The sequence below is a fragment of the Leptodactylus fuscus genome, unplaced genomic scaffold (genome assembly GCF_031893055.1).
Source record: "Leptodactylus fuscus isolate aLepFus1 unplaced genomic scaffold, aLepFus1.hap2 HAP2_SCAFFOLD_124, whole genome shotgun sequence".
NCBI lineage: Eukaryota > Metazoa > Chordata > Amphibia > Anura > Leptodactylidae > Leptodactylus > Leptodactylus fuscus.
The window spans coordinates 259,251-271,484 of NW_027440077.1; the positions used below are offsets into that span (position 1 = coordinate 259,251).

Genomic DNA, 12,234 nt, shown 5'->3' on the forward strand with positions numbered 1-12,234 from the left:
AACCGCACAGTATACACAGCACGCCGGACACGGTACACGACCAACCGCACAGTATACACAGCAGGCCGGACATGGTACACGACCAACCCACAGTATACACAGCACGCCGGACATGGTACACGACCAACCCACAGTATACACAGCACGCCGGACATGGTACACGACCAACCGCACAGTATACACAGCACGCCGGACATGGTACACGACCAACCGCACAGTATACACAGCACGCCGGACACGGTACACGACCAACCGCACAGTATACACAGCACGCCGGACATGGTACACGACCAACCGCACAGTATACACAGCACGCCGGACATGGTACACGACCAACCGCACAGTATACACAGCACGCCGGACATGGTACACGACCAACCGCACAGTATACACAGCAGGCCGGACATGGTACATGACCAACCGCACAGTATACACAGCACGCCGGACACGGTACACGACCAACCGCACAGTATACACAGCACGCCGGACACGGTACACGACCAACCGCACAGTATACACAGCACGCCGGACATGGTACACGACCAACCGCACAGTATACACAGCACGCCGGACACGGTACACGACCAACCGCACAGTATACACAGCACGCCGGACACGGTACACGACCAACCGCACAGTATACACAGCACGCCGGACATGGTACACAACCAACCGCACAGTATACACAGCACGCCGGACATGGTACACGACCAACCGCACAGTATACACAGCACGCCGGACATGGTACACGACCAACCGCACAGTATACACAGCAGGCCGGACATAGTACACGACCAACCGCACAGTATACACAGCAGACCGGACACGGTACACGACTAACCGCACAGTATACACAGCAGACCGGACACGGTACACGACCAACCGCACAGTATACACAGCACGCCGGACATGGTACACGACCAACCGCACAGTATACACAGCAGGCCGGACATGGTACACGACCAACCGCACAGTATACACAGCACGCCGGACATGGTACACGACCAACCCACAGTATACACAGCACGCCGGACATGGTACACGACCAACCCACAGTATACACAGCACGCCGGACATGGTACACGACCAACCGCACAGTATACACAGCACGCCGGACATGGTACCCCCTGTACACACCACTGGTACATGTAATGGTGTAACGTACAGTGTGTTATAGTATAGCGTGTATATATGTTATACCGTACAGTGTGTGTTATATAGTACAGCGTGTGTATACGTTACACCGTACAGTGTGTGTTATATAGTACAGCGTGTGTATACGTTACACTGTACAGTGTGTGTTATATAGTACAGCGTGTGTATACGTTACACCGTACAGTGTGTTATAGTATAGCGTGTGTATGCGTTACACCGTACAGTGTGTGTTATAGTACAGCGTGTGTATACGTTACACCGTACAGTGTGTGTTATAGTACAGCGTGTGTATGCGTTACACCGTACAGTATGTGTTATATAGTACAGCGTGTGTATACGTTACACCGTACAGTGTGTGTTATATAGTACAGCGTGTGTATACGTTACACCGTACAGTGTGTGTTATAGTACAGCGTGTGTATACGTTACACCGTACAGTGTGTTATAGTATAGCGTGTGTATGCGTTACACCGTACAGTGTGTGTTATAGTACAGCGTGTGTATACGTTACACTGTACAGTGTGTGTTATAGTACAGCGTGTGTATACGTTACACTGTACAGTGTGTGTTATAGTACAGCGTGTGTATACGTTACACCGTACAGTGTGTGTTATATAGTACAGCGTGTGTATACGTTACACCGTACAGTGTGTGTTATAGTACAGCGTGTGTATACGTTACACCGTACAGTGTGTGTTATATAGTACAGCGTGTGTATACGTTACACCGTACAGTGTGTGTTATATAGTACAGCGTGTGTATACGTTACACCGTACAGTGTGTGTTATATAGTACAGCGTGTGTATACGTTACACCGTACAGTGTGTGTTATATAGTACAGCGTGTGTATACGTTACACCGTACAGTGTGTGTTATATAGTACAGCGTGTGTATACGTTACACCGTACAGTGTGTGTTATATAGTACAGCGTGTGTATACGTTACACCGTACAGTGTGTGTTATAGTACAGCGTGTGTATACGTTACACCGTACAGTGTGTGTTATATAGTACAGCGTGTGTATACGTTACACCGTACAGTGTGTGTTATATAGTACAGCGTGTGTATACGTTACACCGTACAGTGTGTGTTATATAGTACAGCGTGTGTATACGTTACACCGTACAGTGTGTGTTATATAGTACAGCGTGTGTATACGTTACACCGTACAGTGTGTGTTATATAGTACAGCGTGTGTATACGTTACACCGTACAGTGTGTGTTATAGTACAGCGTGTGTATACGTTACACCGTACAGTGTGTGTTATAGTACAGCGTGTGTATACGTTACACCGTACAGTGTGTGTTATAGTACAGCGTGTGTATACATTACACCGTACAGTGTGTGTTATATAGTACAGCGTGTGTATACGTTACACCGTACAGTGTGTGTTATAGTACAGCGTGTGTATACGTTACACCGTACAGTGTGTGTTATAGTACAGCGTGTGTATACGTTACACCGTACAGTGTGTGTTATATAGTACAGTGTGTGTATGTTACACCGTACAGTGTGTGTTATATAGTACAGTGTGTGTATGTTACACCGTACAGTGTGTGTTATAGTACAGCGTGTGTATACGTTACACCGTACAGTGTGTGTTATATAGTACAGCGTGTGTATACGTTACACCGTACAGTGTGTGTTATATAGTACAGCGTGTGTATACGTTACACCGTACAGTGTGTGTTATATAGTACAGCGTGTGTATACGTTACACCGTACAGTGTGTGTTATATAGTACAGCGTGTGTATACGTTACACCGTACAGTGTGTGTTATATAGTACAGCGTGTGTATACGTTACACCGTACAGTGTGTGTTATATAGTACAGCGTGTGTATACATTACACCGTACAGTGTGTGTTATATAGTACAGCGTGTGTATACGTTACACCGTACAGTGTGTGTTATATAGTACAGCGTGTGTATACGTTACACCGTACAGTGTGTGTTATATAGTACAGCGTGTGTATACGTTACACCGTACAGTGTGTGTTATATAGTACAGCGTGTGTATACGTTACACCGTACAGTGTGTGTTATATAGTACAGCGTGTGTATACGTTACACCGTACAGTGTGTGTTATATAGTACAGCGTGTGTATACGTTACACCGTACAGTGTGTGTTATATAGTACAGCGTGTGTATACGTTACACCGTACAGTTTGCGCAGATCTAACCCGCAGGTTGTCGGTGCAGTTTACAGTGTGTGTGCGGCGGCGCGGTCAGACGGTTTACCAGCAGGTCCTGTCCACTGAACACCCTCACACTCTGCAAGGATGGAACTGGGGTTATAGCGGCACTCAGGCGTACTACCATGCGCTGTATCCACGGGCCTGGAGCGTCTACCACCTGCCCGGGCAGGGCATCACCTTAACCTGCCGCCAGGTCTCTCCCGTCATCCCTCATGACTATAAGGTAAGAGACCCTCCATGTGTACTGGAAGGACGGGGTGTCATCATGTACAGGTGTATATTGGGGTGTAAGGATGGGGCGCCACCATATAGAGTCAGGTCATGGTTGGTAGGGTTGGGGTTCCACCATATAGGGTCAGGTTACGGTTGGTAGGGTTGGGGTTCCACCATATAGGGTCAGGTTACGGTTGGTAGGGTTGGGGTTCCACCATATAGGGTCAGGTTACGGTTGGTAGGGTTGGGGTTCCACCATATAGGGTCAGGTTACGCTTGGGGCTCCACCATATAGAGTCAGGTCATGGTTGGTAGGGTTGGGGTTCCATCATATAGGGTCAGTTCATGGTTGCTAGGGTTGGGGTTCCACCATATAGGGTCAGTTCATGGTTGCTAGGGTTGGGGTTCCACCATATAGGGTCAGGTTATGGTTGGTAGGGTTGGGGTTCCACCATATAGGGTCAGGTCATGGTTGGTACGGTTGGGGTTCCACCATATAGGGTCAGGTCATGGTTGGTACGGTTGGGGTTCCACCATATAGGGTCAGGTCATGGTTGGTACGGTTGGGGTTCCACCATATAGGGTCAGGTCATAGTTGGTAGGGTTGGGGTTCCACCATATAGTCAGGTCATGGTTGGTAGGGTTGGGGTTCCACCATATAGGGTCAGGTTACGGTTGGTAGGGTTGGGGTTCTACCATATAGGGTCAGATTACGGTTGGTAGGGTTGGGGTTCTACCATATAGGGTCAGGTTACGGTTGGTATGGTTGGGGTTCCACCATATAGGGTCAGGTCACGGTTGGTAGGGTTGGGGTTCCACCATATAGGGTCAGGTTACGGTTGGTAGGGTTGGGGTTCTACCATATAGGGTCAGATTACGGTTGGTAGGGTTGGGGTTCTACCATATAGGGTCAGGTTACGGTTGGAGTTCCACCATATAGGGTCAGGTTACGCTTGGGGTTCCACCATATAGGGTCAGGTTACGGTTGGTAGGGTTGGGGTTCCACCATATAGGGTCATGTTACGGTTGGTGAGGTTGGGGTTCCACCATATAGGGTCAGGTTACGGTTGGTAGGGTTGAGGTTCTACCATATAGGGTCAGGTTACGGTTGGTGAGGTTGGGGTTCCACCATATAGGGTCAGGTTATGGTTGGTAGGGTTGGGGTTCCACCATATAGGGTCAGGTTACGGTTGGTAGGGTTGGGGTTCCACCATATAGTCAGGTTATGGTTGGTGAGGTTGGGGTTCCACCATATAGTCAGGTTATGGTTGGTGAGGTTGGGGTTCCACCATATAGGGTCAGGTTACAGTTGTTAGGGTTGGGGTTCCACCATATAGGGTCAGGTTACGGTTGGTATGGTTGGGGTTCCACCATATAGGGTCAGGTCACGGTTGGTGAGGTTGGGGTTCCGCCATATAGGGTCAGGTTACGGTTGGTAGGGTTGGGGTTCCACCATATAGGGTCAGGTCACGGTTGGGGTTCCACCATATAGGGTCAGGTTACGGTTGGTAGGGTTGGGGTTCCACCATATAGGGTCAGGTTACGGTTGGTAGGGTTGGGGTTCCACCATATAGGGTCAGGTTACGGTTGGAGTTCCACCATATAGGGTCAGGTTACGCTTGGGGTTCCACCATATAGGGTCAGGTTACGGTTGGTAGGGTTGTGGTTCCACCATATAGGGTCAGGTTATGGTTGGTAGGGTTGGGGTTCCACCATATAGGGTCAGGTTACGCTTGGGGCTCCACCATGTAGGGTCAGGTCAAGGTTGGGGTTCCACCATATAGGGTCAGGTTACGGTTGGTGAGGTTGGGGTTCCACCATATAGGGTCAGGTCACGGTTGGTGAGGTTGGGGTTCCACCATATAGGGTCAGGTTACGGTTGGTAGGATTGGAGTTCCACCATATAGGGTCAGGTTACGGTTGTTAGGGTTGGGGTTCCACCATATAGGGTCAGGTTACGGTTGGAGTTCCACCATATAGGGTCAGATTACGGTTGGTAGGGTTGGGGTTCTACCATATAGGGTCAGATTACGGTTGGTAGGGTTGGGGTTCCACCATATAGGGTCAGGTTACGCTTGGGGTTCCACCATATAGGGTCAGGTTATGGTTGGTAGGGTTGGGGTTCCACCATATAGGGTCAGGTTATGGTTGGTAGGGTTGGGGTTCCACCATATAGGGTCAGGTTATGGTTGGTAGGGTTGGGGTTCCACCATATAGGGTCAGGTCACGGTTGGTGAGGTTGGGGTTCCACCTTTCTTCAGGACTTTGTCTCCGCCCACAGGACTCGTCCCTCCCGCTCGCGGTCTTTGTCTGGGATGTGGAGAACGTCAGCGGGGAGGAGGTGGAGGTCTCCATTATGTTCACATTCAGGAATGGCAGTGGCAGTAGAAGTGACCAGATGGGCGGCCATTGGAACGAGCCCTTCAGTGTGTGTCAGGATGGGGAGCCGGGGGTCTCCGGGGTCCTGCTACATCACCGCACCAACTCCAACCCCCTGACCCTGGGCATCGCCGTGCGAGAGACGGTAAGTGGGGGCACCATGTATAAGAGGGGAAAGAGGATTGTCTGACACACTGTACCGAACCCTCAGCCTGTATGACCAGGCTCCTGACCTCTGACCTCCATCAGATGTGACCTTAACCCTTACAGTGCAGGGACGTCACATGACCAGGCTCCTGACCCCTGTATGTATGTGCCCCCCATACAATGTACGTGCCCCGTATAGTGAGTATACACAATGTACAGGCAGTATATACACAATGTATGTGCCCCGTATAGTGAGTATAAACAATGTACAGTCAGTATATACACTATATGTGCCCCGTATAGTCAGTATACACAATGTACAGGCAGTATATACACTATATGTGCCCCGTATAGTCAGTATACACAATGTACAGGCAGTATATACACTATATGTGCCCCGTATAGTCAGTATACACAATGTACAGGCAGTATATACACTATATGTGCCCCGTATAGTGAGTATACACAATGTACAGGCAGTATATACACAATGTATGTGCCCCGTATAGTGAGTATACACAATGTACAGGCAGTATATACACAATGTACGTGCCCCGTATAGTGAGTATACACAATGTACAGGCAGTATATACACTATATGTGCCCCGTATAGTCAGTATACACAATGTACAGGCAGTATATACACTATATGTGCCCCGTATAGTGAGTATACACAATGTACAGGCAGTATATACACTATATGTGCCCCGTATAGTCAGTATACACAATGTACAGTCAGTATATACACAATGTGTGTGCCCCGTATAGTGAGTATACACAATGTACAGGCAGTATATACACAATGTATGTGCCCCGTATAGTGAGTATACACAATGTACAGGCAGTATATACACAATGTACGTGCCCCGTATAGTGAGTATACACAATGTACAGTCAGTATATACACTATATGTGCCCCGTATAGTCAGTATACACAATGTACAGGCAGTATATACACTATATGTGCCCAGTATAGTCAGTATACACAATGTACAGGCAGTATATACACAATGTACGTGCCCCGTATAGTGAGTATACACAATGTACAGGCAGTATATACACAATGTATGTGCCCCGTATAGTGAGTATACACAATGTACAATCAGTATATACACTATATGTGCCCCGTATAGTCAGTATACACAATGTACAGTCAGTATATACACAATGTACGTGCCCCGTATAGTCAGTATACACAATGTACAGGCAGTATATATACTATATGTGCCCCGTATAGTCAGTATACACAATGTACAGGCAGTATATACACAATGTATGTGCCCCGTATAGTGAGTATACACAATGTACAGGCAGTATATACACAATGTACGTGCCCCGTATAGTGAGTATACACAATGTACAGGCAGTATATACACTATATGTGCCCTGTATAGTCAGTATACACAATGTACAGTCAGTATATACACTATATGTGCCCCGTATAGTCAGTATACACAATGTACAGTCAGTATATACACAATGTGTGTGCCCCGTATAGTGAGTATACACAATGTACAGGCAGTATATACACAATGTATGTGCCCCGTATAGTGAGTATACACAATGTACAGGCAGTATATACACTATATGTGCCCCGTATAGTCAGTATACACAATGTACAGTCAGTATATACACTATATGTGCCCCGTATAGTGAGTATACACAATGTACAGTCAGTATATACACTATATGTGCCCCGTATAGTGAGTATACACAATGTACAGTCAGTATATACACTATATGTGCCCTGTATAGTGAGTATACACAATGTACAGGCAGTATATACACAATGTACGTGCCCCGTATAGTGAGTATACACAATGTACAGTCAGTATATACACAATGTGTGTGCCCCGTATAGTGAGTATACACAATGTACAGTCAGTATATACACAATGTACGTGTCCCGTATAGTCAGTATACACAATGTACAGGCAGTATATACACAATGTATGTGCCCCGTATAGTGAGTATACACAATGTACAGTCAGTATATACACAATGTACGTGCCCCGTATAGTGAGTATACACAATGTACAGTCAGTATATACACAATGTATGTGCCCCGTATAGTGAGTATACACAATGTACAGTCAGTATATACACAATGTACGTGCCCCGTATAGTGAGTATACACAATGTACAGGCAGTATATACACTATATGTGCCCCGTATAGTCAGTATACACAATGTACAGTCAGTATATACACAATGTATGTGCCCCGTATAGTGAGTATACACAATGTACAGTCAGTATATACACAATGTATGTGCCCCGTATAGTCAGTATACACAATGTACAGGCAGTATATACACAATGTATGTGCCCCGTATAGTGAGTATACACAATGTACAGGCAGTATATACACAATGTATGTGCCCTGTATAGTGAGTATACACAATGTACAGGCAGTATATACACAATGTACGTGCCCCGTATAGTGAGTATACACAATGTACAGTCAGTATATACACAATGTATGTGCCCCGTATAGTCAGTATACACAATGTACAGGCAGTATATACACAATGTACGTGTCCCGTATAGTGAGTATACACAATGTACAGTCAGTATATACACAATGTATGTGCCCCGTATAGTCAGGATACACAATGTACAGGCAGTATATACACAATGTGTGTGCCCCGTATAGTGAGTATACACAATGTACAGTCAGTATATACACAATGTATGTGCCCCGTATAGTCAGTATACACAATGTACAGTCAGTATATACACTATATGTGCCCCGTATAGTGAGTATACACAATGTACAGGCAGTATATACACAATGTATGTGCCCCGTATAGTGAGTATACACAATGTACAGTCAGTATATACACAATGTGTGTGCCCGGTATAGTGAGTATACACAATGTACAGGCAGTATATACACAATGTATGTGCCCCGTATAGTCAGTATACACAATGTACAGTCAGTATATACACAATGTACGTGCCCGGTATAGTGAGTATACACAATGTACAGGCAGTATATACACAATGTATGTGCCCCGTATAGTCAGTACACACAATGTACAGGCAGTATATACACAATGTATGTGCCCCGTATAGTGAGTATACACAATGTACAGTCAGTATATACACAATGTGTGTGCCCCGTATAGTCAGAATACACAATGTATAGTCAGTATACACAATGTACAGGCAGTATATACACTATATGTGCCCCGTATAGTGAGTATACACAATGTACAGTCAGTATATACACAATGTACGTGCCCCGTATAGTCAGTATACACAATGTACAGGCAGTATATACACAATGTATGTGCCCCGTATAGTGAGTATACACAATGTACAGGCAGTATATACACAATGTACGTGCCCCGTATAGTGAGTATACACAATGTACAGGCAGTATATACACAATGTATGTGCCCTGTATAGTCAGTATACACAATGTACAGGCAGTATATACACAATGTATGTGCCCCGTATAGTGAGTATACACAATGTACAGTCAGTATATACACAATGTGTGTGCCCCGTATAGTCAGAATACACAATGTATAGTCAGTATATACACTATATGTGCCCCGTATAGTCAGTATACACAATGTACAGGCAGTATTTACACAGTGTACGTGCCCCGTATAGTGAGTATACACAATGTACAGTCAGTATATACACTATATGTGCCCCGTATAGTGAGTATACACAATGTACAGGCAGTATATACACAATGTATGTGCCCCGTATAGTGAGTATACACAATGTACAGGCAGTATATACACAATGTATGTGCCCCGTATAGTGAGTATACACAATGTACAGTCAGTATATACACAATGTACGTGCCCCGTATAGTGAGTATACACAATGTACAGGCAGTATATACACAATGTATGTGCCCCGTATAGTCAGGATACACAATGTACAGGCAGTATATACACAATGTGTGTGCCCCGTATAGTGAGTATACACAATGTACAGTCAGTATATACACAATGTATGTGCCCCGTATAGTCAGTATACACAATGTACAGTCAGTATATACACTATATGTGCCCCGTATAGTGAGTATACACAATGTACAGGCAGTATATACACAATGTATGTGCCCCGTATAGTGAGTATACACAATGTACAGTCAGTATATACACAATGTGTGTGCCCGGTATAGTGAGTATACACAATGTACAGGCAGTATATACACAATGTATGTGCCCCGTATAGTCAGTATACACAATGTACAGTCAGTATATACACAATGTACGTGCCCGGTATAGTGAGTATACACAATGTACAGGCAGTATATACACAATGTATGTGCCCCGTATAGTCAGTACACACAATGTACAGGCAGTATATACACAATGTATGTGCCCCGTATAGTGAGTATACACAATGTACAGTCAGTATATACACAATGTGTGTGCCCCGTATAGTCAGAATACACAATGTATAGTCAGTATACACAATGTACAGGCAGTATATACACTATATGTGCCCCGTATAGTGAGTATACACAATGTACAGTCAGTATATACACAATGTACGTGCCCCGTATAGTCAGTATACACAATGTACAGGCAGTATATACACAATGTATGTGCCCCGTATAGTGAGTATACACAATGTACAGGCAGTATATACACAATGTACGTGCCCCGTATAGTGAGTATACACAATGTACAGGCAGTATATACACAATGTATGTGCCCTGTATAGTCAGTATACACAATGTACAGGCAGTATATACACAATGTATGTGCCCCGTATAGTGAGTATACACAATGTACAGTCAGTATATACACAATGTGTGTGCCCCGTATAGTCAGAATACACAATGTATAGTCAGTATATACACTATATGTGCCCCGTATAGTCAGTATACACAATGTACAGGCAGTATTTACACAGTGTACGTGCCCCGTATAGTGAGTATACACAATGTACAGTCAGTATGTACACTATATGTGCCCCGTATAGTGAGTATACACAATGTACAGTCAGTATATACACAATGTACGTGCCCCGTATAGTGAGTATACACAATGTACAGGCAGTATATACACAATGTATGTGCCCTGTATAGTCAGTATACACAATGTACAGGCAGTATATACACAATGTATGTGCCCCGTATAGTCAGTATACACAATGTACAGTCAGTATATACACAATGTATGTGCCCCGTATAGTGAGTATACACAATGTACAGGCAGTATATACACAATGTACGTGTCCCGTATAGTGAGTATACACAATGTACAGTCAGTATATACACAATGTATGTGCCCTGTATAGTGAGTATACACAATGTACAGTCAGTATATACACAATGTACGTGTCCCGTATAGTGAGTATACACAATGTACAGTCAGTATATACACAATGTATGTGCCCTGTATAGTGAGTATACACAATGTACAGTCAGTATATACACAATGTATGTGCCCTGTATAGTCAGTATACACAATGTACAGGCAGTATATACACAATGTATGTGCCCCGTATAGTCAGTATACACAATGTACAGTCAGTATATACAGTATATGTGCCCCGTATAGTCAGTATACACAATGTACAGGCAGTATATACACTATGTGTGCCCCGTATAGTCAGTATACACAATGTACAGGCAGTATATACACAATGTATGTGCCCCGTATAGTGAGTATACACAATGTACAGTCAGTATATACACAATGTGTGTGCCCCGTATAGTGAGTATACACAATGTACAGGCAGTATATACACAATGTATGTGCCCTGTATAGTCAGTATACACAATGTACAGTCAGTATATACACAATGTATGTGCCCCGTATAGTGAGTATACACAATGTACAGGCAGTATATACACAATGTACGTGCCCCGTATAGTGAGTATACACAATGTACAGGCAGTATATACACAATGTATGTGCCCTGTATAGTCAGTATACACAATGTACAGGCAGTATATACACAATGTATGTGCCCCGTATAGTGAGTATACACAATGTACAGTCAGTATATACACAATGTGTGTGCCCCGTATAGTCAGAATACACAATGTATAGTCAGTATATACACTATATGTGCCCCGTATAGTCAGTATACACAATGTACAGGCAGTATTTACACAGTGTACGTGCCCCGTATAGTGAGTATACACAATGTACAGTCAG

At 44.6% G+C, this 12,234-nt stretch overlaps 1 protein-coding gene across 1 annotated transcript in view; it reads left to right on the forward strand.

The window, feature by feature from the left end:
• The window catches only part of GBA2 (glucosylceramidase beta 2), a gene marked incomplete at its 3' end in the record, with an annotated part of 73,219 nt that overhangs the window by 43,121 nt on the left and 17,864 nt on the right, over window positions 1-12,234 (forward strand). Inside the window, exons 5-6 of the mRNA XM_075261397.1 lie at window positions 3,359-3,577; window positions 5,849-6,091. Of these exons, the coding sequence (XP_075117498.1) occupies window positions 3,359-3,577; window positions 5,849-6,091 (462 nt within the window). The remainder of the gene's footprint in view (window positions 1-3,358; window positions 3,578-5,848; window positions 6,092-12,234) is intronic.